Source organism: Haliotis rufescens, unplaced genomic scaffold (assembly GCF_023055435.1).
Source record: "Haliotis rufescens isolate VD_foot unplaced genomic scaffold, xgHalRufe1.0.p SCAF_11, whole genome shotgun sequence".
In the NCBI taxonomy this organism is placed as follows: domain Eukaryota; kingdom Metazoa; phylum Mollusca; class Gastropoda; order Lepetellida; family Haliotidae; genus Haliotis; species Haliotis rufescens.
The window spans coordinates 12,864,169-12,891,419 of NW_025963791.1; the positions used below are offsets into that span (position 1 = coordinate 12,864,169).

The 27,251-nt window shown below is 40.5% G+C and overlaps 1 protein-coding gene across 3 annotated transcripts in view; it reads left to right on the plus strand.

The window, feature by feature from the left end:
• The first annotated feature begins 1,192 nt into the window (after nucleotides 1-1,192).
• Nucleotides 1,193-27,251, plus strand: part of LOC124141139 (nuclear factor NF-kappa-B p105 subunit-like) — a 42,949-nt gene continuing 16,890 nt past the window's right edge. The window contains exons 1-14 of one of the 3 annotated variants that reach the window (XM_048392254.1): nucleotides 1,193-1,431; nucleotides 8,186-8,317; nucleotides 10,494-10,633; nucleotides 12,158-12,306; nucleotides 13,192-13,325; nucleotides 15,268-15,426; nucleotides 17,130-17,234; nucleotides 18,000-18,094; nucleotides 19,560-19,698; nucleotides 22,409-22,597; nucleotides 23,352-23,396; nucleotides 24,444-24,914; nucleotides 25,546-25,705; nucleotides 27,066-27,183. In XM_048392254.1, coding sequence (XP_048248211.1) covers nucleotides 8,188-8,317; nucleotides 10,494-10,633; nucleotides 12,158-12,306; nucleotides 13,192-13,325; nucleotides 15,268-15,426; nucleotides 17,130-17,234; nucleotides 18,000-18,094; nucleotides 19,560-19,698; nucleotides 22,409-22,597; nucleotides 23,352-23,396; nucleotides 24,444-24,914; nucleotides 25,546-25,705; nucleotides 27,066-27,183 — 2,034 coding nt within the window. In that variant the 5' untranslated portion in view covers nucleotides 1,193-1,431; nucleotides 8,186-8,187. Of the gene's footprint in view, nucleotides 1,432-1,462; nucleotides 1,694-8,185; nucleotides 8,318-10,493; nucleotides 10,634-12,157; nucleotides 12,307-12,800; nucleotides 12,913-13,191; nucleotides 13,326-15,267; nucleotides 15,427-17,129; nucleotides 17,235-17,999; nucleotides 18,095-19,559; nucleotides 19,699-22,408; nucleotides 22,598-23,351; nucleotides 23,397-24,443; nucleotides 24,915-25,545; nucleotides 25,706-27,065; nucleotides 27,184-27,251 lie in introns of those variants that run through there. The other 2 variants (XM_048392253.1, XM_048392255.1) reach the window with 2 other exon arrangements.

The following is a 27,251-nucleotide window of genomic DNA, read 5'->3' on the forward strand; positions in this document are numbered from 1 at the left end:
TTTACAGTAGGGCTGGGACGAGTTCAAATTTACTACCCGGTTACCCGATCCCCTATTACCCGGGTACCCACTGCAAGTCTCAAGAGTAGGGAACAAAATGTCAGATTGGTAATTGTTTTACCGCAGCCCTGGCTAAAGCTATTCAGATACATGTATCAAACAATCAGATCATGCATACACTGAAGTTGACTGAAGCTTTATTTTTACTCAAACATTTACAAGTCAAAAGGAATGAGTGCATCGTCAGAAAATAATCTTAACATTAGCGACTTGCAGTGTAACCATTGAGCTATAGTATGTTTTAGTCTTTAAACAATATATAACGTGACTAACCACGGGTCTGGGTAGTCCTGTGGGTACCCGGGTCCTATTCAGGGCCCACAAGACTCGAGTACCCGAGTCACCCGTCCCAGCCCTAATTTGCAGTGTTAAATGGTAGTGTTTTCTATTTTGGAAACAGAACACAAACTCAACATATGAGTGTTAGAACATAGAGACTTTCAACACATCCTTTTGTCTAACATTGTGCATGATACACAAAAAATAATAACGGGTGGTATAAAATGATTTCACAAGGTTTGGTTGAAAAGCAGTGCCGCTTATTATTAATGGCTAAAATGACAATACATGAGCAAACTCGATTATTTACAGACCGCCGTCATTTAGTTGAAATATTGGTGAGTGCTTCGTTAAACAACAACAAACAAACAAATCTGACACAACTAACCCAAAGGATCTAAGAGGCACGCGTGGATAACATAATATGCGAAAAGATATGTCTTGAGCCATATCGATTTTAATAATACTTGGTGGCAAACAAATTTTGCATTCGCACTGTTGACACAACCACAATAAAACCGACCATAACCCACCTAAGAGACTTCCTGGCAGTTATAGTTAGCGATCTGTACGTTAATATAACAACAAGCCGACCTTCGACAGTAAACAAATGAAAAACAGATCCGCCATGACAGTAGCACTGAGCGCAAGTAATTAATGGGAAGAGTCGCGTCCCTTGCAAGATGTATACCACTCGATAAACGTAGCGCTGTGGCCTGGTCTGGGAAAGGGACGTATACTGACTCGACCACAGAAAACAACATGAGGACTAATTTTTCTATTAATAGAACTGATAATACCATGAACCAATCAGATACTAGTCACGTGGTAGGTTTCGGCCAATGCATGTGATGCGGGGATTCCCCGATAGGAATCCCCCAATGGCGGATGGAATGCAACGACCAAAAATACAAATTGTAATTACCAGATTTCATAAAGCTGAGAACATTTCGAAAACACAACGTCTGTTAGTATAGTCGAGTGAAAAAGGGAGACATCTTCCCGACATTAGATGCGCCCTCTGGGCCCCCTGTACAACAAGAAATAAAGACAAACACAAGGCCCAGCATACGGTGGTTGGTTCAAACACAGGCAAGTTTTACTTTCAAGTTCCTGCTTTGTTACTATATTTACACACTAGACAACAGGATTCTCGGAATTCACACGTACATTTTGTACTACGCTCATTTCGGAGGAAAAGTCTTTGAACTAAACCATTCATCAGTGTGTTTGTGATCAGTGTACTATGTTGACAGTATGGGTGACTTGCAGATGCAACGACACAGTTTGTTTGGCATGAAAGACGTATTTTTCACAGAATGTCTGCCATCTGCGGTGGTACAGATTGGTCCAGGTGATTTAGATCGATACTGCTACACTTATTAAACTTATTGTTCCCAAAGGTTAACTATGATCGCACGCCATCACAAATGTATTTCCCTTTATGAATTAGTATTAATATATTATATGTACCCTATACTCATTACCTGCCATAACTTGAACGAACCTAATCGCCTAAAACTGATGGTACATTCAGGAAGTAAATAGATCAGGGATTTGTCTAGGATTCGAAACCAATTTGTGCCCAATGGCATGCTAATTTAAACAGTTGTGATATTGTTCAAAATTGATTTATTTTTTTGTTCTTAATTTCGGAAATCTTGGCGATTTGGGAAATTTGGTATTCAAATTTTGCAATTTTTTATTGTTAATTGCTGCAGACTTGGTGCCAAGATTGAGCTCTGAGCAGATCTAGATAAATCCCTGTAGATTCATTATTATTATTATTATTATTATTGCTTGAACTATGCAATCACATGGTCATAAACTGAATATTGCTTTGTAGTCCTATATCTATGAGTTTTCTTTGAAAAAAGCGATTGTATTTGTAACTGACAAGTGGAGAAACACTGTTTGAAGAATTGAAGTCTTTTGATATATTTTGAGGAAAAGTATTCAAAGATGTCTGTCTTTATTGTGATCAGACACTTTGCTACTGGAACAACTACCAGTAGGTTATATCATGTGCATTTTTCAAAGAAACATCCTTACAGATTCAGCATAGAGTAATGTTATAAGTATTTGATTTAAAGCAGCATGCCAATTTCTCACAAATTTGACGAATTACATTGTTTAGATCTTGACAAAAAATGGGCACCAGGTGGATTAAAGTCACTCTTTAACACACACCATTGTTGCACAATACCTCTGATCAGGGGCATGACTATTAATGCTTGAGTTGAAGGGTCATTCTCTAACTGTAAGTTGACATCCAATTGTATGTTCAGTTTGTGTCTTTACGTTAGTGTTTCAGGGATCTCATCTTCCCATTATATGAAAGCCTAGTTTCTACCCTTGCCACATCAAGGCCACATTTCTTGGCTCGACCCTGGCGCCACCTCGTGAAGATTGCCCCTTGTTATGAAAACTCGGTATCCAATCAGATTGCTGTTCTTATCTCTTCGGTGGCGACTACCATAGGCGACAACCTAGTCGATCAGATATCGAAACACTCAAGATTTCATCCCTGACACAAAAACAGAGGCAATCGTTGGGGGGTTTAAAAGATGAAAAAGACATATTCGTGTCAACAAAGACAGGCAGCGGAAAATCACTTTCCTACGAAGGTGTACCAGTTGTGGATGTTGATTTTGTGAAACATTCTCTGATTGGACTATTGATATGTGCGACAGTCCAATCATATTCAGCACAGGACACTGGTCTTGATGTGGCAAGGGTGGAAACAAGACTTTGATAAAAAGTCTAGTAGTTGCCTTTTAACTCGAGAAGATGCAGGGATTTATCGTTTCAAATTTTCTCTGTAAACTATTGAAGAACTGTCATCGAAATTAGACAACTTTTTTGCTGACTGTCATGTCATCCTGACTTTAAAAACAGATCAGATGTTAGTTAGATGTGAACGTACGTAACAAATCAAGATCCAGGTGGAAAAAATACAATGACTTTGAGTAAATACAGGGTACAACTGACTGTAGGAGCTGCTGAGTTTAGTTTTCCCACAAATGCCACAGGGACAAATACACTAACAAACTTTCTAGATGATTATTGGTAGGTGAGGTGGGGAGGGGATTAACGTCATGTACAAGCTTATTCCACTTATATAGTGACGTGTGTTTGTTTGTGTGTGTGGACTAATTCTGGTTGTATACTTAATTTAGTGTTTTCAGCTGTCTGGTGTTGATAAACTTGCATTTTGTCAGCATTGACAGAGCTTCAGATAAGCTGCGTATCTGCGTAAAATACGCATCAGCAATGCAGAAATATGCAGTGAAATATAATTCAAGCGTATCAAATACGCAACAAACATTACAGATACGCTACAAAAATAAAACTTGTGCGTATCATCAAAATATTGTGAAGTAACCCTGCGTATTCGATTAGCAAATCAGCACCTTATTTTGAAATTATATACGGACATTCCATCAACCTTGCCAAACTCCTTGATGACAGTTACATCATGATCATTTGCCATCACACTTTCTTGTGGAAGTATTTTTGAGTCCTATAAAGCCCTCGAACCCACACGACACCAGTTTGCAGGGACTAGATGAATAGTGTTTTTAAATATATCTTAAATACCCACATGTGTAAAAACTAGTGGGTAGCAGAAATTTGAATACCCAGATAGAATAACTGATACCCAGTGATTTTAAAATGCATGGGTAAAATACCCACAACACCAAAAGCTTATCTGGAGCTCTGATTGAAATGTTAAGGACGAAATATTTACAGATGTTAGATTCCTACAACATATGTTTAGCAGCAGACTGAACTTTGCAATGATCTCTACATTGCGTATTGCATTTGTATATTACTATTGCTGGATACGATAAATATGTTGTCCGGAAAGTAGTTGGGTTACGATGTATTTCTACCATTAGAAGTTCTAATATGTTGAACACTGAAGGATATTTTGAAAGTTAATGAGTTATTATTACTATTATTATTAGTGATCCGGGTAATTGTCAAATGGATATTCTAAAGTATTATCATGCAATGATAAATGCAAGATGGTGATGTCATTTGTGCTACTATAGTCAAGTCAAGGGTAACATATCTTCTGACCTGTTATGAATTATTTAAGGTGGAGTATTGCCAAAGTAAAGTATTGGTAAAGTGTATTGCCATTGTGAGAAGTGTTAGAGTAAATAGTATCCGCTAGCTCATTCTATGACATAGTTGAAAACAAGATCTCTGACCTGTGACATGAAAAGGATACAACACTCTTTAAAGTATGACATCACTGCTGTATAGTTTTGATGTGTGATGTCATACAATGATAACACAATATGCAAGGATGAGCTACTTGTTTGAAAATTGGGGGAAACGTATAAATGCACATGTTTTTTTATTGATTTGGGAAAACATTTGCACCCTAACAAATAAATTGCATGTTTTTTTTCTCTGAGATTTTAAGCTAGTGGTTAACATATTTTTAAAGTTAAATACCATTATATATTTATACAAAGCTGTTAACAATGTGAATGTTTTCCTTATGTGGCATTATTGCAAAGTGTGAATTGGAGGCTGTTGTTAATAAGCATGTCTAGTGCAGTAAAACAATCGCTAATCTCTTCTTATTTCCTTATTCAGAGAGTTAGATTAATGACAAATAGTTTTGAAATACCAATTCGCAAATGTTAAATACTTTTTTAACAGACCAGTAAACATCCTTAAATAAATTGGTTAGGTTACCATGTTCATATGCTAATATGAAGAACGGAAAGCAATAAATTTGATATATTTCTTAAAATGTAAAATGGTGAAATTTCATGGTAATCAGATAAAGCATGTTCATTTAACATTTGTCCTCATCAGAAAGGAGGGTCATCTCATTCCGCACCTCAGAAATCAATTATGAATAACTGCGAGACAGTATTACGGATGGTACACAAGACAACATATTTCAGATCACTTTTGAACAATTGAACAGCGTTTGAAATTGTAAACCAACAAATTAAAATAAGATCAGGGCCCCGTTCCGCAAAGTGGTCTTAGCGCAAAAACAATCCGGACTTCTATCCATAATCAAGGGCTTAAGTAGTCTTAGTGCTAAGACTGCTTTGTGCAAGAGGGCCCTGGCCTCAGTTGGTGATGGTGAACGTATGACTCAACATTTACAGTGTTTCATTCACTGTGGGGTATGCCCCCCCTAAACAGGAAATTATTTGAACCCAGAATCATATGTTGTTTGTAAGAAACTGAAACAGTCAGATGTTAATGACATTCCCTTCAGAACTACATTGTTTGGTTGTTACGTTGATAATCACATATAGAAAATATCCATGACAATCACATATAGAAAATATCCATGATTATCACATATAGAAAATATCCATGGTAATCACGTGTAGAAAATATCCATGGTAATCACATGTAGAAATAACCTTGATTATCAGATAACGAAATAACCATGATAATCACATATAGAAAATATCCATGGTTATCACATGTAGAAATAACCATGATTATCAGATATAGAAATAACCATGGTAATCACATGTAGAAATAACCATGATAATCACATATAGACACTATCCATGATAATCACATATAGAAAATATCCATGATAACCACATATAGAAATAATCATTATAATCACATATAGAAAATATCCATGGTAATCACATGTAGAAATAACCATGATTATCAGATAACGAAATAACCATGATAATCACATATAGAAAATATCCATGGTAATCACATGTAGAAATAACTATGATTATCAGATAACGAAATAACCATGATAATCACATATAGAAAATATCCATGGTAATCACATGTAGAAAATATCCATGGTAATCACATGTAGAAAATATCCATGGTAATCACATATAGAAAATATCCATGGTAATCACATCTCGAAAATATCCATGATAACCACATATAGAAATAACTATTATAATCACATATAGAAAATATCCATGATAATTACATCTAGAATATATCCATGATAACCACATATAGAAATAACCATTATAATCACATATAGACAATATCCATGATAATCACATATAGAATATTTCCATGATAACAACATATAGAAAATATTCATGATAACCAAATGTACAAAATATCCATGATAACCACATCTCGAAAATATCCATGATAACCACATATAGAAATAACCATTATAATCACATATAGAAAATATCCATGATAATCACATCTAGAAAATATCCATGATAACCACATATAGAAAATATCCATGATAATCACATATAGAAAATATCCACGATAACCACATATAGTAATATTGTTGGAATATTGCTAAAAGTGACGTAAAACCACACTCACTCACTCACTCACTCACTCACGAGATGTCTGGCAAATTTGGTATAACTGGGACTAATCCATTTTACCCCCTGGGTAACAAGTATTGGATAGTGGAAGAACTCAACCTTGGCATATGTGCATTTATGGTATCTTGACAATTTGGGTGAGACAAACTGCAGCTATACCGTTTCCGACAAGCTTTGTTGTGAATTACATTTTTGTAAATACCTGACATACTTATCGATGAAGTTTTACCTCACAATTCACATTAGATGACTTTCAGTTCAGTCGATCAGTATTTATTAATGTATCGTAATTCTGTCTCTAAATTCTAATATTATGCAGTTAGTAATATCAGATTGCCAGCTTGATTTTACCAAGTAGCCAAGTGGCAACTGCCTAAATGATATTTTTTGCCAAGTTGAAATTTCAATCACCATGGCAACCATATTAGTTGCAACTTTGAGGCTTGAGTTATGGGGTATTTATGTTCAAAGTTCAACTGCAACATGACATGTACTTCCTGTAGAGCGAAAAGGTGTGACAGGCCAAGGTCAAAGATATGACAATGAGATGAGGTTTTTGACAATGCCTTCCAAAGGAAAAGGTTTAAATCGGCAAACAGTTTGACCGTCCTGTTAATCAATCGTGTTAAGGTGTAAATGGTTTGCATGTATTTAAGAAAAATGTCTTGTACAAAGGATCAATGAATTATGTAAATTTCCTTGTTATGAGGAAAACATTTAGTATAGCTCTGGGACCACGTTGTTGTAATTAATATGGTGTTACATCATACTAATCCTGTTACCATGATAGTGTCAGTTAGATCATTGAATACTGTAAGTGTAGGGTAGATAATTGAATACTGTAAGTGTGAGGTAGATCATTGAATACTGTAAGTGTAGGGTGGACCACTGAATACTGTAAGTGTATTGTAGGCAAATGATGAGGGTTGAAATGTTATGACTGATGTGTCATGGATGGATGTAAACCAATGTTTCATGGGTAGGTGTTAACTGATGGATGTTCACTGATGTTTCATGGATGGATGTTAACCGATTGATGTTAACTGATGTTTCATGGATGGATGTTAACCGATGGATGTTAACTGATGCCTTATTGGTGGGTTTTTACAGATGAATGTTAACTGATGTTTCATGGATGGATGTTAACCGATGGATGTTAACTGATGCCTTATTGGTGGGTTTTTACAGATGAATGTTAACTGATGTTTCATGGGTAGGTGTTCACTGATGGATGTTAACTGATGTTTCATGGATGGATGTTGACGGATGTATGTTAACTTATGTCTTATTGGTGGGTATTTACTGATCAATGTTAACTGATGTTTCATGGATGGGTGTTAACTGATGGATGTTAACTGATGTTCCATGGATGGGTGTTAACCAATGGATGTTAACTGATGTTTCAGGGATGGGTGTTAACCGATTTGTGTTAACATTTGTCTTATTGGTGGGTTTTTACTGATGAATGTTAACTGATGTTTATGGGTAGGTGTTTTCTGATGGATGTTGACTGATGTTTCCAGGAATGGACGACGCTGGTGACTCCAATGACTCAGTGGAAGTTCCACTGGAGCAGTCCCATCTCCCTGTCGACTTGCAGACGAAGTTCGTCGACAATGGTGACTACACCATGGTGAATGGAAATGGGACGTTGGGTAGGTACTCACATACACTGTATGTGAATTTACTTCCTTTAGTTGTGAAATAATACCTGAGCTTGTTACTATGGTTACAACCTAATCCTAGTCTAATCCTTTGGTGGGGTGGTGGGGTAGTCTCAAGGTTAAAGCATTGGCTCTGAAGACCCAGGTTGGATTCCCCACTGGGTACAATGTATGAAGCTAATATTTTGTGTTATTTTGGGAATATCTCTAAAAGCAGTGTAAACAGAGATTTATCTAGACCTGCTCAGAGGCCAATTTTTACCCCGACTAAAAATTCCCAAAATTAATTACAAATTTCCAATTCCTCAAAATGTACGAAAATAAGAACATTAACAAGACCCAATTAGAACAAAATCACAATTTTTTCCCTATTTGCCTGCCAAGGGCAGTTAGTTTTGAATCAAAAACAAATTCCTGACAAAACACGACTTACTTACTCATCATGTAGACAATACAGGGCTCTAATTAGCTGTATTAAACATGTACCAGTGCAACCTATTATTGGAAATGCAACCTTATATTTATGCCTACATGCACCAAATGATTGTCCAAAAATTTCAAACTTGTGTCTAACCCTCACTTGCTCACGCAACATCTGTCTTTGGATGCATTCACAATCTCATTAAAACCAGATCTTAGTTCTCGCTACCGCTAAGCAAAGATCTGAGGACATCCCATTACGGGTCACATCAGACCGACCTTGCGCGAACTTTGACCGACCAATGGAATGACCAATCAGAAGGCAGCTTTCTTGTGCTTTACGGCACAAATTTCAAATTGGCGACTACGCCTCGAAACATATTTTGACAAATTCTTGATTACAAATTTGAAACCTGAACAAAAAAAACATTCTGGAATGGCTAATAGATGGTCTAGAATGTAAGGATTCAGTCGTTAAACCCGTAACTATCGTTCGGAATACCCCATGTTAAAGTTTTCGAGATTGCATGACACATTCCGACTCTCACTTTCATAATCTGGTAAGCGACGCACTGGTTTGTCGGATGAAAGGTCGTTCTGACGTGACCCCTAATGGGATGTCTTCAGATCTTTGTTTAGTGGTAGCGAGAACTAAGGTCTGATTTTAATGAGATTGGATGCATTCACTACCTCAAAGCTTTATATACCATACAACATCAATAATCCCTGTGTTACTGTATGTGTAATTTTTCATGCTTTTGGGGTCATCAACTATGGGTACTTTTAATTTGGTAAATTTATGGGACCGGGGTGCAACCTGGTTTTGTCTGGTGCAACAATGTTTTCATGGCAACATGGCCCTGGTGCAAGTTACACCAAGTTCCTTAAATCGAGCCCAACAATAAACTGAAAGATGGGCAAGCTATGACTTGACTTTTTCTGTGTCATGCTACCCAGGGTGCAGTCTCTGACTTAAGCCATCATGTACATAGACTGAGTCTAGTTAATGTCTTTTAGTTTATTAACTCATGATTAAGATCAGCTGTTTTGGTCCATATGTATGCAGAGACGAAAATCTACTGACAATAATGTCTATTTAAAATATTGTATAAGTAGACACAAGTGTTTTTGTAATGGACTGAGATTGTGTGTGGTCACATCCAGATGTGTCTTCCAGTTCTTATAGCTGTTGGAGTTGGGTGGGTCTTATCCAGACACTCAGTTGCTACCATGCAGAGATTTGTTTACACATTCTCAGAGGCCGGTATTTGGCTCTAAATCTGTTACAGATGTTTGTAAACATTCCTAAATTGGAAATACAAATTTCTCAACTCATAATAATGAACTTATGTTATCGCTTTGTATCAGTGGCTTTTGTTTCACTAATAACAGAACCAGCAGTGATATATGCATATTTACTTAGTTTTACGTCATTTCACTTATACATTGTAAAACACAGTTGCAGAAAATACGAATTTAGAAATGAATCCAAATTGAATAGAAGTATTTATTTGTTCCCAATTTGCCTGCCAAGGGCACTAAGTTTGAAGTCCCATATAAATCCCGGCCATAAGTACAGAGTTCACGTGACATAAAAGTCCATTTACTCATCCAGTTCAGAGCATGTGACAAGAGTGTGGTGTTTTTAGTGTGAGTTCTAGAGTGTGGTTGTGTGTCCAGAGTTCCAGCCTCACATCAAGATCGTGGTGTTTCTAGTGTGAGTTCTAGAGTGTGGTTGTTTGTCCAGAGTTCCAGCCTCACATCAAGATCGTGGAGGAGCCCCAGCAGCGTGGGTTCCGGTTCCGCTATGAGTGTGAGGGTCCCTCCCACGGAGGCCTGCAGGGGGAGAAGAGTGAGAAGAGCAGGAAGTCCTACCCCAGCATCAAGGTAGGGCTTCTCATCACATGGGTTCTCTGCACAGGGGTATCCTAGCAACAAGGTAGGGCTTCTCACCCCATGGGTTCTCTGCACAGGGGTATCCTAGCAACAAGGTGGGGCTTCTCACCCCATGGGTTTTCTGCACAGGGGTATCCTAGCAACAAGGTGGGGCTTCTCACCCCATGGGTTCTCTGCACAGGGATATCCTAGCAACAAGGTAGGGCTTCTCACCCCATGGGTTCTCATCTCATGGGTATCCTAGCAACAAGGTAGGGCTTCTCATCACATGGATTCTCTGCACAGCAGAATGGCACAGCTTCTAATCACATGGGTTCTCATCACAGATGTCTCCTAGCAACGAGGTAGGGCTTCTCATCACATGGGTTCTCTACACAGGGGTATGGTACAGCTTCTCATTGCATGGGTTCTCATCTCAAGGCCATCCTAACAACAAGGTAGGGCTTCTCATCACATGTGTTCTCTGCACAGGGGTATGGTACATACCCAGCTTCTCATTGCATGGGTTCTCTGCACAGGGGTATCCTAGCAACAAGGTAGGGCTTCTCATTGCATGGGTTCTCATCACAGGGGTATCCTAGCAACAAGGCGGGGCTTCTCATCACATGTGTTCTCTGCACAGGGGTATGGTACAGCTTCTTATTGCATGGGTTCTCTGCACAGGGGTATCCTAGCAACAAGGTATGGCTTCTCATTGCATGGGGTCTCATCACAGGGGTATCCTAGCAACAAGGTAGGGCTTCTCATGACATGGGTTCTCACCACAGCAACAAGATAGGGGTTCTTATCACAGGGGTATCCTAGCAACACGGTAGGTCTTCTCATCACTGGGGTATCCTAGCAACAAGAATTGGGCGCTCGTCACACTGGTATCCTAGCAACACAGCAGGGTTTCTCATCACATGGGTATCCTAGCAACATGGTGGGGTTTCTCATCATATGGGTATCCTAGCAACATGGTAGGGGCTCTCATCACAAGGGTATCCTAGCAACAAGGTAGGGGTTCTTGCCTCAGGTATCCTAGCAACAAGGTAGGGGTTCTCACCTCAGGGGTATCCTAGCAACAAGGTAGTTCTCACCTCAGGGGTATCCTAGCAACAAGGTAGTTCTCACCTCAGGGGTATCCTAGCAATAAGGTAGGGTATCACAGGAGTATGATGTCATGTGTTATTTTTAATGGATAGAGCGGGTAATGGAAGGCCGGTGCTTCCTTCCCTGGCCGCATCATACCAAAAGATGATGTTCGTTTTGTTTGCCTGCCTGGCACTCAGCATTTATGATTTGGACTGGGACTGGTCTGCTCAGAGGCTGTATCCATGATAAACTGTAGCAAGGTATCTCAGTGGGCTGGCACTATAAACCAGACAGGGCTAGTACAAACAGCCGCACACGTACACTCTGCATGCACTTCACTATGTGCAATAATCTTCAAGCCGACATTAAACCCCATGTTACCTCACTTCATGTGTTAAACATATGCTTGTCATAGAGTATCACTTCAATATTTCATGGCAGATTGAGAACTACAATGGTCCAGCTAAGATTGTGGTGAGCCTGGTTACAGACGAGGATAGTCCTAAACACCACGCCCACAAACTAGTGGGAAGGAACTGTCAAAATGGAATCTGTGTCCAAGAGACACAGTCAACCAGTGGCATTATTTCGTAAGTGTTTTACTGTTCCCAATCAGGTCCTACAGGACACAGACACGTTTTCGGAGACGGTTTCAGTAATGAAGCAACCCCTCACTTCACAACCACAAGACACAAACACTTGACCTAAACACCACGCCCACAAACTAGTGGGAAGGAACTGTCAAAATGGAATCTGTGTCCAAGAGACACAGTCAACCAGTGGCATTATTTCGTAAGTGTTTTACTGTTCCCAATCAGGTCCTACAGGACACAGACACGTTTTCGGAGACGGTTTCAGTAATGAAGCAACCCCTCACTTCACAACCACAAGACACAAACACTTGACCTAAACACCACGCCCACAAACTAGTGGGAAGGAACTGTCAAAATGGAATCTGTGTCCAAGAGACACAGTCAACCAGTGGCATTATTTCGTAAGTGTTTTACTGTTCCCAATCAGGTCCTACAGGACACAGACACGTTTTCGGAGACGGTTTCAGTAATGAAGCAACCCCTCACTTCACAACCACAAGACACAAACACTTGACCTAAACACCACGCCCACAAACTAGTGGGAAGGAACTGTCAAAATGGAATCTGTGTCCAAGAGACACAGTCAACCAGTGGCATTATTTCGTAAGTGTTTTACTGTTACCAATCAGGTCCTACAGGACACAGACACGTTTTCAGAGACAGTTTCAGTAATGAAGCAACCCCTCACCTCACAACCACAAGACACAAACACTTGACATGGGCAGTTCTAGTTGTGGTCCAGCCATTTAATATTCTTGGAGTGTTTTCCGGAAAGGAAGAACCAAGCAATTTAAATATCAAGACTGACCAGTGAATAATGCATGTTTTTTTGTAAAACATAAATTAAGTACAGATAATTAAAAGCAGTTTCTGTGTCCCCAGCTTCCCCAACCTGTGCGTGCTGCATGTCACACGGAAGAAGGCGACCGAGGTGTTGGAGGGACGGATCATTGAGTCCCTCATCCTGGAGAGGAAGGTCGAGCAGGGACACATGAATGTTGAGATACCCATCACAAGTACGTTTTTGTCATTGCTTATTTGACCCGTGAAGATCTGGAGTAGAAGAGGTCTTCAGCAATCCACGCTTGCCGTAAAAGGCGACGATGCTTGTTGTAAGAGGTGACTATCGAGATCGGGTGGTCAGGCTTGCTGACTTGGTTGAAGCATGTCAGCAATCCCAAGTACGTGGATCAGTGCTCATGATGTCAATCACTGGACTGGAATATGGCTGAGTGCAGCATTAAACAACAAATAAACAAAGAGCAATCATATCTCATTCCCACAGTCAGCAGGATGATTCCACAAGAGGATGCAGGTTTTCTTGTAGCCTTGACCCACTGCATATTTTGTCATTAACGATGAACAAGCTTGAAAGAGGCATGCATTCTGTTCATCACGATTTTAATGACATACAAAATAATGAAAAGGTTGTTGAAAGAAATATGAAGCCTTGAAAACATGAACAATTCCTGTTACCATAGTTACACATGAACATGATATCATGCTGACAGACCAAACATTATAACTGGAATAGGATTAGGGATTAGAACCAACAGTCATTAGATCTTGACAAAATAACACAAATACTACGTAGATTGCAGCACTTCAGACCATTGGGCAATGGGGGGGGGGGGGGGGATAATGCATTATGGGAAATATATCAACATTTGTGTCAATTTAAAGGTGTTAATGAACTAGTTCAGAGCTCCAGATAAGCTGCGTATCTGCGTGAAATACGCATCAGAAATGCAGAAATACACAGTAAAATATAATCCAAGCATATCAAATACGCAACGAACATTACAGATACGCTACAAAAATAAAACTTGTGCATATCATCAAAATATTGTGAAGTAACCCTGCGTATTCGATTAGCAAATCAGCAACTTATTTTGAAATTATAAACGGGCATTCCGTCAACCTTGCCAAACTCCACAATGACGGTTACATCATGATCATTTGCCATCACACTTTCTTGTGGAAGTATCGCGGTATTTTTTAGTCCTATAAAGCTCTCGAACCCACACAACACCAGTTTGCAGGGACTAGATGAATAGTGTTTTTAAATATTTAACTTAAATACCCACATGTGTAAAAACTAGTGGGTAACAGAAATTTGAATACGCAGATAGAATTACTGATACCCAATGATTTTAAAATGCATGGGTAAAATACCCACAACACCAAAAGCTTATCTGGAGCTCTGCTAGTTTATTATTGTCATAAGTTCATGGGTTTGTATTCACTATGCTCCTTCATCTCCCTAGAATGCTATTTTTAACCAACCAATGAAGACTCAGCCTGGTTCCAGAAAGGGGGATATCGGCCAGTGTCCGAAATAACTGCCTGCCTGCCTGCCCATGGCTGGCAACTTTTCTGGAATCATGGATTTATATTTTGCCTGGACTAATGAGTCTATGCATAGTCCAATCAAAACCGTGTAACGAAATTGATATCCAGTTCATAAAATGCTGCGCAGATTTCGGTCTATTGCAGGATTTGCAAAGCATGTACATACTGTCAACTAATGTCAACATATATTTTCCAAACCGTTTCATGTTTTTAATTTAATCTTACACCAAGCATTAAACCACATTTCACCTCACCTTTCACTAAAGTTTCGCTCAATACAGTAAGTTTAGAAATTGCAGATGAATATAGTCTGTGACTGAACCGTCCCATTTATCTTATAGCCAAATGATTTGCAGCCATGTTCGTCTACATAATCACCCAAACTTTGGAAAAACCTTATCTGAACTTCCTGGGAACTTTTTTCAATAGCATAATATCAAGCCGAAACTGAATTGGTGTATAAGATTAAAAGTAGTTCCTACGTGTTGATCTCAAAGGCACATTTATCGGATCATCATGCAAAGTATATCGGACAGGTTTATCGCATCGATAACACTTTTCACTATATGATGTACATGACTGCTGAACCTGTTGTCTGTTTGGTAGAGGAAGATAGAGAAAAAGCTCGAAAGCAAGCACAGGACCAGGCCAAGAGCATGTCCCTGAACGTGGTGCGGCTGTGTTTCCAGGTGTATCTCATGGACGAGAAGAAGAACTTCACCAAGCATCTCCGTCAAGTGGTATCCAGGCCGATCTACGACAGCAGTAAGTATCTCCGGTCATCACAGACTCAATGAAAATAATTCATGTTCTTCATCACGAAGGCTAAACAAAATAATAGTCTTGGTTCTCCTCACCGCCCGCATCATCATAAAGTCTGACGCACCTTTCGATTTTATTTTCATTTTAAAATTTTTTATAAAAAAAATACTAATACTTATAAACAATGCGATCCAATATAGCACACAGTTACTTCCCTTTACATGTGCAATGCTTTAGTGTGCATATCCAGCGTTAGAAATTGGCACTAGTCCTGTAGTCCTTACCAAACTGCCCAATAGTAAAGGTATCCTGAGGACTAGTAGAAATTGGCCCATTTTAAGGGTTTTATAATTTTATCATTATAAGGACTAGTGGACAAAAACTGTTAGTTTCTAACCCTGATCTCATGTTATGGTCATGGCGGCAATAGGAGTTTGTATGCTTCTTTATGTAGGGAGGCCCTTTCCTAGGTTTATGGTACACAGCTGTTTATTTGGTTACTTACTTGTTTGAACAAGCAAAAAAAATAATAAAAACACTTGATGTCTGCTCTATATTTTCAAAAGTCATTGCCTGAGAACCAATTCTTGTATTTTTTTAAGCCTTAGCATGAGGACTTTTGTCATTCCCCCTATGTTGAAAGTTTATGATTTGGGGTGTCCTTTTATTCAAATACTAAAGGAGCAAACCTTGAATTCTCTGCAAAAATCCACTGGTAATGGGTTTGAATCTCAAATAGGGCCACGGATGGCTTAGAAATCTAAGGCGCCACAATTCTTTGTGCAGAGTTGCATCCCTTAGGCACACCAGAAACTTATGATCGTGGATTCAAATTCATCACGATACTGATCCTTAGTTTGTCAGTACAAGTCGCATAATCTTGGGTTTCACCCCCGAAGTGGTAAACGTCTTCATCCTGCATCACTTTGGTCTCACCTCCCACACTTAGCTGATGGGTATTGGTGGTTTAAAGTGTATCACAATATTTTGCAATGCACTAGGCCGTCTTACAATACAGATCAAGATATATTGTATAATTCTAAATTTTTAATTCAGAAACAGTCTGATACATTAAGGTATGAAGTTCATAAATGGAAGAAAGCAAGATGCTGGTCAAACTTAAGGTTTACTCATTCAATAAATACGCAGCCATCTTCGGGCCCCGGATGCTCGCTCCTGGGCAGCGAAGGCATTTGGCAAGTATATAACATTAAAAAAATCCCAAGTTGAAATCACCCGATATATTGAGCATGAGTGAGTGAGTGAGTTGGGTTTAACGCTGCTTTTAACAGTATTCCAGTTATATCGCAGCGTGTCAGCTTAATGTGGGATGAAAGCCTGAAGTGATGCAGGTCTCAGACGTTTACCACTTCGGTGAATCCCACGAGCACGGGCATGGTGCTGACAAACCTAGAAACATAATTGGGGCGAACCGGGATTCGAACCCACAATCATAGGTTTCTGGCGTGCCCAAGGGACGCAACTCTGCACAGCGAATCGCGGCGCCTTAGACGACACGGCCACCCGTGCCCCCATATTGAGCATGAAAAAATGATATTGTGATAAGTATTGTGGAAAGAATGAACCTCAATTTACCGAAATACCAGTAAAACCTCACACCCTTATGACACGCCATGATGTAACAAGGGTATATATTGTTAAAAGCGGTACTAAACTCAACCCACGCCCTTCCTCCCTGTCTGCAGAGTCCCCAGGTGCGTCTGCTCTCAAGATCTGCAGGATGGACAAGTATGGTGGTTGTTGCACGGGCAATGAGGAGGTGTTCCTCCTGTGTGAGAAGGTCCAGAAAGGTGGGTTCTTTCTTCTCAACTCGTTCAGTGAGAAGATACTTCCGCTGATATAAGTATGACAGTATGACAGCAGTATTGCCACTTTTTGTAACTGCAGTTGTACAGTATTGTAAAAGTATGATTCACACCATGACTGAGATGAAAGACAAGAAAACTTTCACTTTCTTAAAGCAAATACTTTATTTTCATGGAGCAAACAATCATTGTTTGATTTATGTTTGAATTGATGTATGTTTCAAATATTTCATAAAATAATATTCTTTCAGCTCTGGGTCCTGTACCTCAAAACGATCTTAGCGAAAAGATGATCTGAACTCTGATACTTTGATACAGCCTTATCATAGTCATAGTGCTAACTTCACTTTGTGGAATTGGTTGCAGAAAAATTGACAATCGTAGACCAGTCCCGTGAAATGACTCTGAGCATTTGATGAGCATCACAGTTATGAGATATTGTATCGGTCGTGTATCTGCCTTCACACAGTCTAGGTAGACACTTTATTAGGTATTACACTCTTGATAGGTGAGAGGGGCGGTCGGGTAGCCTAGTGGTTAAAGCGTTAGCTCGTCACGCCGAAGACCCGGGTTCGATTCCCGACATGGGTACAATGTGTGAAGCCCATTTCTGGTGTCCCCCGCCGTGATATTGCTGGAATATTGCTAAAAGCGGCGTAAAACCTCACTCACTCACTGATAGGTGAGAACCAGAGATTAATATGTGACATCTTATGAATGAGGGGAGATAACTGTTGGATGCTTTTGCAGATGATATCTCGGTGAGGTTCGTGGAGCACAGTAAGGATGGGTCGGTGTTGTGGGAGGCGTTCGGTAACTTCAGCCCCCTCGATGTCCACAGACAGGTGAGAAACTTGGATTTACTCAGTGTGCATACTGGCTTTTATGTTTAATCATTTAAATAAATATGCCAACAACATGTATGGAACAGTTTTCTCTGTAGGATTGACATTTCCCTTGTTTATATTCTATCTTTATTAGAATGACAATGAGTAATTTATAGAATAACCAACTTGAAACTCGGGAATAGCAATAGCTGTCCCACATAAATGAATGCTGTATATCAAAATGCTCTGGGATTACTCCATTCTAAATGCTCTTGGATTACTCCATTCTAAATGCTCTTGGATTACTCCATTCTAAATGCTCTGGGATTACTCCATTCTAAATGCTCTGGGATTACTCCATTCTAAATGCTCTAGGATTACTCCATTCTAAATGCTCTGGGATTACTCCATTCTAAATGCTCTTGGATTACTCCATTCTAAATGCTCTGGGATTACTCCATTCTAAATGCTCTGGGATTACTCCATTCTAAATGCTCTGGGATTACTCCATTCTAAATGCTCTAGGATTACTCCATTCTAAATGCTCTAGGATTACTCCATTCTAAATGCTCTGGGATTACTCCATTCTAAATGCTCTGGGATTACTCCATTCTAAATGCTCTGGGATTACTCCATTCTAAATGCTCTGGGATTACTCCATTCTAAATGCTCTGGGATTACTCCATTCTAAATGCTCTGGGATTACTCCATTTTAAATGCTCTGGGATTACTCCATTCTAAATGCTCTGGGATTACTCCATTCTAAATGCTCTGGGATTACTCCATTCTAAATGCTCTGGGATTACTCCATTCTAAATGCTCTGGGATTACTCCATTTTAAATGCTCTGGGATTACTCCATTCTAAATGCTCTGGGATTACTCCATTCTAAATGCTCTGGGATTACTCCATTCTAAATGCTCTGGGATTACTCCATTCTAAATGCTCTGGGATTACTCCATTCTAAATGCTCTAGGATTACTCCATTCTAAATGCTCTGGGATTACTCCATTTTAAATGCTCTGGGATTACTCCATTTTAAATGCTCTGGGATTACTCCATTCTAAATGCTCTGGGATTACTCCATTCTAAATGCTCTGGGATTACTCCATTTTAAATGCTTGGGACAGATAATCTGTAATCAAAAGTTTTATATATATAATTATGTAAAATGTCATCCATAAAAAGAAACTTGTTTAGTCATTCAACTGTCTGGAAATAACAGAATGTTTTCGAATTATTGACACCATGAACATCTCAGCAGTACAGCATTACAATGTCACATTGCTTACACTGACCAATCAGCTTCAGGATAGTTAAAAGTACTTGTGCAAATATTGCAAAGTTCTTTGCTGGAGACAAATATCATGAGAACACCTAATGATTTTTTTGCAAATTTTGATAGGAAGTTCTACGTCATAACCAAAATTAAAACATTTCTTTATACTTTTATGAATGACAATCATAATTACTTCCCACTTCAGTATGCGATCGTGTTCCGCACACCTCCGTATCGGAACACGTCCATCGACAAGGCCGTCAACGTGATGATAATGCTGCAGAGGAAGAGTGACCAGGAGACAAGTGAGGCCAAGGCCTTCACATACTATCCCCGCAATCTCGGTAGGTGTTCCAAGGCCTTCACATACTACCCCAACAATCCCGGTAGGTGAACCAAGGCCTTCACATACAACCCCCGCAATCTCAGTAGGTGAACCAAGGCCTTCACATACTACCCCCACAATCCCGGTAGGTGAACCAAGGCCTTCACATACTACCCCCACAATCTCAGTAGGTGAACCAAGGCCTTCACATACTACCCCCACAATCCCGGTAGGTGAACCAAGGCCTTCACATACAACCCCCGCAATCTCAGTAGGTGAACCAAGGCCTTCACATACTACCCCCACAATCTCAGTAGGTGAACCAAGGCCTTCACATACTACCCCCACAATCTCAGTAGTTGAACCAAGGCCTTCACATAATACCCCCACAATCCCGGTAGGTGGGTCAAGGCCTTCACATAATACCCCCACAATCCCGGTAGGTGAACCAAGGCCTTCACATACAACCCCCGCAATCTCAGTAGGTGAACCAAGGCCTTCACATACTACCCCCACAATCTCAGTAGGTGAACCAAGGCCTTCACATACTACCCCCACAATCTCAGTAGTTGAACCAAGGCCTTCACATAATACCCCCACAATCCCGGTAGGTGGGTCAAGGCCTTCACATAATACCCCCACAATCCCGGTAGGTGAACCAAGGCCTTCACATACAACCCCCGCAATCTCAGTAGGTGAACCAAGGCCTTCACATACTACCCCCACAATCTCGGTAGGTGAAACAAGACCTTCACATACTACCCCCACAATCTCGGTAGGTGAACCAAGGCCTTCACATAATACCCCCACAATCCCGGTAGGTGAACCAAGGCCTTCCCATACTACCCCCACAATCTCGGTAGGTGAACCAAGGCCTTCACATAATACCCCCACAATCCCGGTAGGTGAACCAAGGCCTTCACATACAACCCCCGCAATCTCAGTAGGTGAACCAAGGCCTTCACATAATACCCCCACAATCCCAGTAGGTGAACCAAGGCCTTCACATAATACCCCCACAATCCCGGTAGGTGAACCAAGGCCTTCACATACAACCCCCACAATCTCCGTAGGTGAACCAAGGCCTTCACATAATACCCCCACAATCTCGGTAGGTGAACCAAGGCCTTCACATAATACCCCCAAAATCCCGGTAGGTGAACCAAGGCCTTCACATACAACCCCCGCAATCTCAGTAGGTGAACCAAGGCCTTCACATACTACCCCCACAATCTCGGTAGGTTGGCTAAGGCCTTCACATACTACCCCCGCAATCTCGGTAGGTGGGCCAAGGCCTTCACATACAACCCCCACAATCTCGGTAGGTGGGTCAAGGCCATCACATACTACCCCCACAATCTCGGTAGGTGAACCAAGGCCTTCACATACTACCCCCACAATCTTGGTAGGTGAACCAAGGCCTTCACATACAACCCCTGCAATCTCGGTAGGTAAACCAAGGCCTTCACATAATACCCCCACAATCTCGGTAGGTTGGCTAAGGCCTTCACATACTACCCCCACAATCCCAGTAGGTGAACCAAGGCCTTCACATACTTCCCCCACAATCTCGGTAGGTGAACCAAGGCCTTCACATACTACCCCCGCAATCTTGGTAGGTGAACCAAGGCCTTCACATAATACCTCCACAATCTCGGTAGGTTGGCTAAGGCCTTCACATACTACCCCCACAATCTCGGTAGGTGAACCAAGGCCTTCACATACAACCCCCACAATCTCGGTAGGTGAACCAAGGCCTTCACATACTACCCCCGCAATCTCGGTAGGTGGGCCAAGGCCTTCACATACTACCCCCACAATCTCGGTATGTGAACCAAGGCCTTCACATACTACCCCCACAATCTCGGTAGGTGGGTCAAGGCCATCACATAATACCCCCACAATCTCGGTAGGTGGGCCAAGGCCTTCACATACAACCCCCACAATCCCGGTAGGTGGGCCAAGGCCTTCACATACAACCCCCACAATCTCGGCAGGTGCCCCATATTGCCTGTATCTCAGCAGGTTCCCCATATTGTCTGTATGTAGGTTGGTGCCCCATATTGTCTGTATGTAGGTTGGTGCCCCATATTGTCTGTATGTAGGTTGGTGCCCCATATTGTCTGTATGTAGGTTGGTGCCCTTCATTGTGCCTTGAAAAATATTTTAGTGGCCCAAAACATCCTTTTGTGATTGAATTTAAATGGGGATTAACAAGATTAGTTTTTTTCAGACTGAAAGTGGTACATAAGGTATCTTAACTAATGAGTATTACATTGTTTCCAACACAGTATGTCCTCCAGTGAGACCCTGCAAGAACACTTATGGCTCCATGCTTATGGCTCCACACTTACAGCAACCATTAATAGACAGGGAATGTAATTTGGCCAAAAAACATATGGAGCCTTCAAACAGGAAAAGATAAATACCATAGAACCTTCAAAATGTATATTAGATTTAAGTTTCATTCCCGAGTACTGAAGTCATGGAATATGTTTGTTTGTTTGTTTGTTGTTTAACGCCGCACTCAGCAATATTCCAGCTATATGACGGCGGTCTGTAAATAATCGAGTCTGGACCAGACAATCCAGTGATTAATATCATAAGCATCGATCCACGCAATTGTCAGTGAGCCAGACCATCCGATCCTGTTAGTCTCATGGAATATGTATGATGTTCACATGTATGAAGGTCACATGTTTGTTGCATTTGATTGGTTCTCTCCACAGACAAAGATGGAATAGCCAGGAAGAAGAGGAAGGCCATGCCATCACTGGATGGTTTTGGGGGGGCATATTTTGGGGGTGCAGGGGGATCGTTTGGCAGCTCGAGGGGTGGGGGAGGTTTCGGTGGGTCTGATGGCGGTGGGGGTGGGGGTGGAGGACAAGTCCCCCACAGGGTTCTACTGCCCAATGGAAGTAAGTACAGTCAAAAGTTATGTTGTACAAATCTCAAGATCTGATAAACTAATTCTTGTATTTCCAGAATATATTATGAATTAAAACTGTATGCAGTTTGTGAAGAAGTTTAGGTTTATTTGCTGTGTGTATTATTAATGTAGTGCATTGACACACATCTTTGTTTGAGTTGATCAGTTAGCAAATTTGGCTGAAAACAACACAGAATAACTTGTTTCCATGCAGCTTGAGAGGCAGTGGGACAGCCTAGTGGTTTAACCATTGGCGCCTACCTGGGTTGGGTTCTGAGATGGGTGCAGGGGCACAGGTGGCCCAGTCGTCTAAGACGCCGCGATTCGCTGTGCAGAGTTGCGTCCCTTGGGCACGCCAGAAACCTATGATTGTGGGTTCGAATCCCGGTTCGCCTCGATTATGTTTCTAGGTTTGTCAGCACCATACCCGTGCTCGTGGGTTTCACCGAAGTGGTAAACGTCTGAGACCTGCATCACTTCGGGCTTTCCTCCCACATTAAGCTGACACGCAGCGATATAACTGTTAAAAGCAGTGTTAAACCCAACTAACTCACTCACTGAGATGGGTGCAATGTATGAACCCATTCTGGGTATACCCTGCCATTATGTTGATGGAATAGTGCTGTAATCATACCCATTCTCTCACACATACCTCCTGAAAAGAATTGTATCTTTTATTTTAATCTATGCAATTCTGCTTCTTGAATGTTCGAATTTTCATTTTGTGTCTTTGATATTTGTAGGCGTGGTTTATCAAGAAGGAAATGTTCCTGCCACGATTGAACAAGGTAGGTAGGGGTCAGGTCACACACACCATTCTACCTCTGTTGTGGGTAGTGCAGTCTGTATTATTTAGTGCACTCTGTCACACTCACACTCACTAGCCCGTCTGCCTGCCTGCCTGCCTGTCTGCCTTCACTCACTCACTCACACACTCCCACCCACCCACCCACTTTCTCACCCACTCACACACACCCACCCACTTTCTCACCCACTCACTCACTCACTCACTCACTCACTCACTCACTCACTCACTCACTCACTCACTCACTCATCCACTCACTCACTCACTCACTCACTCACTCACTCACTCACCCACTCCCACTCACTCACTCACTCACTCACTCATCTGTTCGGGATCTGGGTCACAGTAGGTCCCCAGTACCTCACACTTGTCACAAGAGCTGCCAAAAACAGAAACATCCTCCACACGACATTCCACGTTGCCCTTTCAGCATCACTGATAAATAAAACTCAGATGTTTTTGATTAAATATGTTCCTATGATAATTATTTGTTTAGATGTATGCGATATTGTGTTTTGTAAGTTCCATTGCCCTGGTTCATATGTTTGAATGAGACATCATAGCTAAGAAGGTGTAGTGAGATGTGCAATGTTACTTATATTGAAGAAATCACATGATATACATCAGTGACAGGTATTGGCACATTCAGAGAAGACTTTCCTCTGTATTTTTTTTTTTAAGATAACTTTTTTTATCATTATTTGATATCTTTACTAGTAATTCTAAGCTGGGTTGATGGGGCAGCCGAGAGGTTTAAGTGTTCACTCGTCAAGCCGAAGACCCGGGTTCGATTCCCCACATGAGTACTACTGTGTGAAGCCCACTTCTGGTGTACCCCACCGTGATATTGCTGGAGTAAAACCTCACTCACTCACTCACTCACTCACTCACTCACTCACTCACCCGCTGGAATATTGCTAAAAGTGGCGTAAAACCTCACTCACTCACTCACTCACTCCAAGCTTTTGAACTTTTTTGTACAAATATGACATTGACAAACACTTGATATCTTTAGTTTTTGGAATTGCAGCCATACAAGAGTGCTACGACAGCCCAGTCAACAGTCCGTACCGCACTGACCTGGATGAACTGGACAGTCCCTATGCCGATCTGTCAATGGACTGTGAGCCTATAAAGCACATGTCTCGTAGCATGAATATCACAGGTGCTAGTAATCCTCCTTCACTCAAACACAAGGGACAAATCAGAGGAACCATTAAAGAAACAGACGTCCATGATGCAACAGCCAAGATGGCCGCGGTGAAGCTGAGTGACAAGCCTACGAGTCCTGGCAGTGAGCCCATGGAGAAGGGGTCGGAGGATGTGAAGGACAGCGAGGTCAAGGACTCTGGATCGGACACAAGCAGTTCTAATGCACCAACAGAGGGAGCACGTACTGATGAGGGATTCTCAGAGTCATCCTCCATTCCTGGAGATTTGTCTCCGAAGAAGGCGCCCGACGGTGATGACAAGTCTGCCTCAAAGAAAGACCCCAAGCAAGGTTGGTAAATACATCTATGCAATTGCATGAGATAAGCAGCAAGCATTTGATGCTGAAGACATGTTCTCTACCTGGATCTTCACATGACAAAATTAGTATTAATTTATGCAAAAAAGATTTTAAATAGCCTACATAATTTTTTGGTATATATGTTTAACCTTCCGAGATAACTGGTAATGATTATAACTGGTTAGCATAAAAAAAATTGAAACACACTTTATAATATATTTTCTTAAACAATTGAAGACTGCATTTCTACTTTGAAAATGTCCTATACTCTTCATGAAAATGCAGCCATCATTCATGCTTTGTATGAATATACCTTTTCTTGAGGACAATTGCATTATTTTTGGACTTTATTTTTTAAATTTAATAATTATTTGAATTTGCATCAGTGTATTAAAGAAATGTAACATGTTTAAAAATTACTTGGTTTCACTTCAAAACATTCAACAAAGAACATTAACTTCAAATATCAGTAAAATTTATATTATCAATCTCCTAGTGTCTGGTAGTATGGCTTTAGCACAAGGCAGCAGGTTTATCACATCCCCTCCACTGAGGTTGTGTGTGAGCTTCTGCACCCTGGTTGTTTTTCAAACCAATCAAATTACAATTACAATGTGTTCAGTTCCAGGCAAGATTGAGTTGAGCAAGAAGAAAGATGAAGCTATCCGCATGGCTCAACGTACAGCTGTTGCCCTCCGAGAGTACGCAGAGACCGGGGATATCCGCTATCTGCTGCTGGTACAGCGCCATCTAGCATCCATACAAAATGAAAATGGAGATCTGTAAGCATTGTCTGTTTCATGAAAATCAAATTAACAAGTTAAGCTTCTTTCCAAGCATAATGTCCTTTACATTATTAGTTGAGACTTGCATGAAGCTTTTGAATATAAAAAACAGTTTGTGCAATTATTTTGAAAAAGGGAAAAAAATTAAGAGTGTCTAAACAAATTTCAAAGATTGAAACTGAAGATTTGCATTTTTTTATATTTGGCTTTTTTTTCATAACAAATACAGCAAAAATACATGATTGCATTGTAACCCTTTAATCATACTTTGGAGGGGGATGAAATAGCTGAAAACTTGGTTCCTAAGAGGGAAAAACATTTTTACAATGTCAATAGAAATTTCAAAGATTGGTATTGAAAGAATGAAAAATGTTTTAATTTGGTTTTCATTACAATTCAGCAAAAATTGCAAATTGCTGGAAAGGTGTCAGGTGTTAATTGTTACTACCAGCTTTATGGATCCACCGACCCTGCAAATCAAGAATGTGAATCTATTTCGACATTTAGTTTAAGGCTTTCTTAATTAATGCCAAGTCTTAGATTCACACTTATGAATATAAAATTATTGTTCTGTTGCCTTAGACAACTGAAAAACAAGCTCAACTTCTTATTATTCCAAACAGTGTCTCACTGTAGATTTGTTCACATGCTTTAATAAAATGAATATTCATGTTACATTTCACAAGAACGCCAGAAAGAAAATAGCAAATTTGAAATGTACTTTCTTGTCATCCTACCGGCCCTACATTCTTACAACAACAACAACAAATAATCAACCAATGCCCAACAACAACAATCAACCAATGCCCCAAAACAACAACAAATAATCAACCAATGCCCCAAAACAACAACGACAAATAATCGACCAATGCCCCAAAACAACAACAACAAATAATTGACCAATGCCCCCAAACAACAACAACAACAAATAATCGACCAATGCCCAACAACAACAACAACAAATAATCGACCAATGCCCCAAAGCAACAACAAATAATTCACCAATGCCCAACAACAACAACAACAACAGATAATCGACCAATGCCCCAAAACAACAACAACAAATAATTGACCAATGCCCCAAAACAACAACAACAAATAATCGACCAATGCCCAACAACAACAACAACAAATAATTGACCAATGCCCCCAAACAACAACAACAACAACAAATAATCTACCAATGCCCCAAAACAACAACAAAGAATCGACCAATGCCCAACAACAACAACAACAACAAAGAATCGACCAATGCCCAACACCTTTGAGCAAACAATCTTAAAACAAAATTTAAAAAATGGAAGTCCTAAATAAATACCTATTTTGAAGCTAACTGCTCCTTCCTGTACCTGTCCAGCCCAATCCACCTGGCAGTCATCAACAACCAGGTGATAGCCTTGCAGTACCTGCTGGACGTCATGGGAACGCTCCCCAAGGCCAGGTCAAGGGTCAACGCCTTCAACCTTCTCCGACAGGTCAGTTGCAACATCAGCGTCTGGTTCCCTACGTGCATGTGCCACAAGTCTCGTCAACCCGTAGCTTT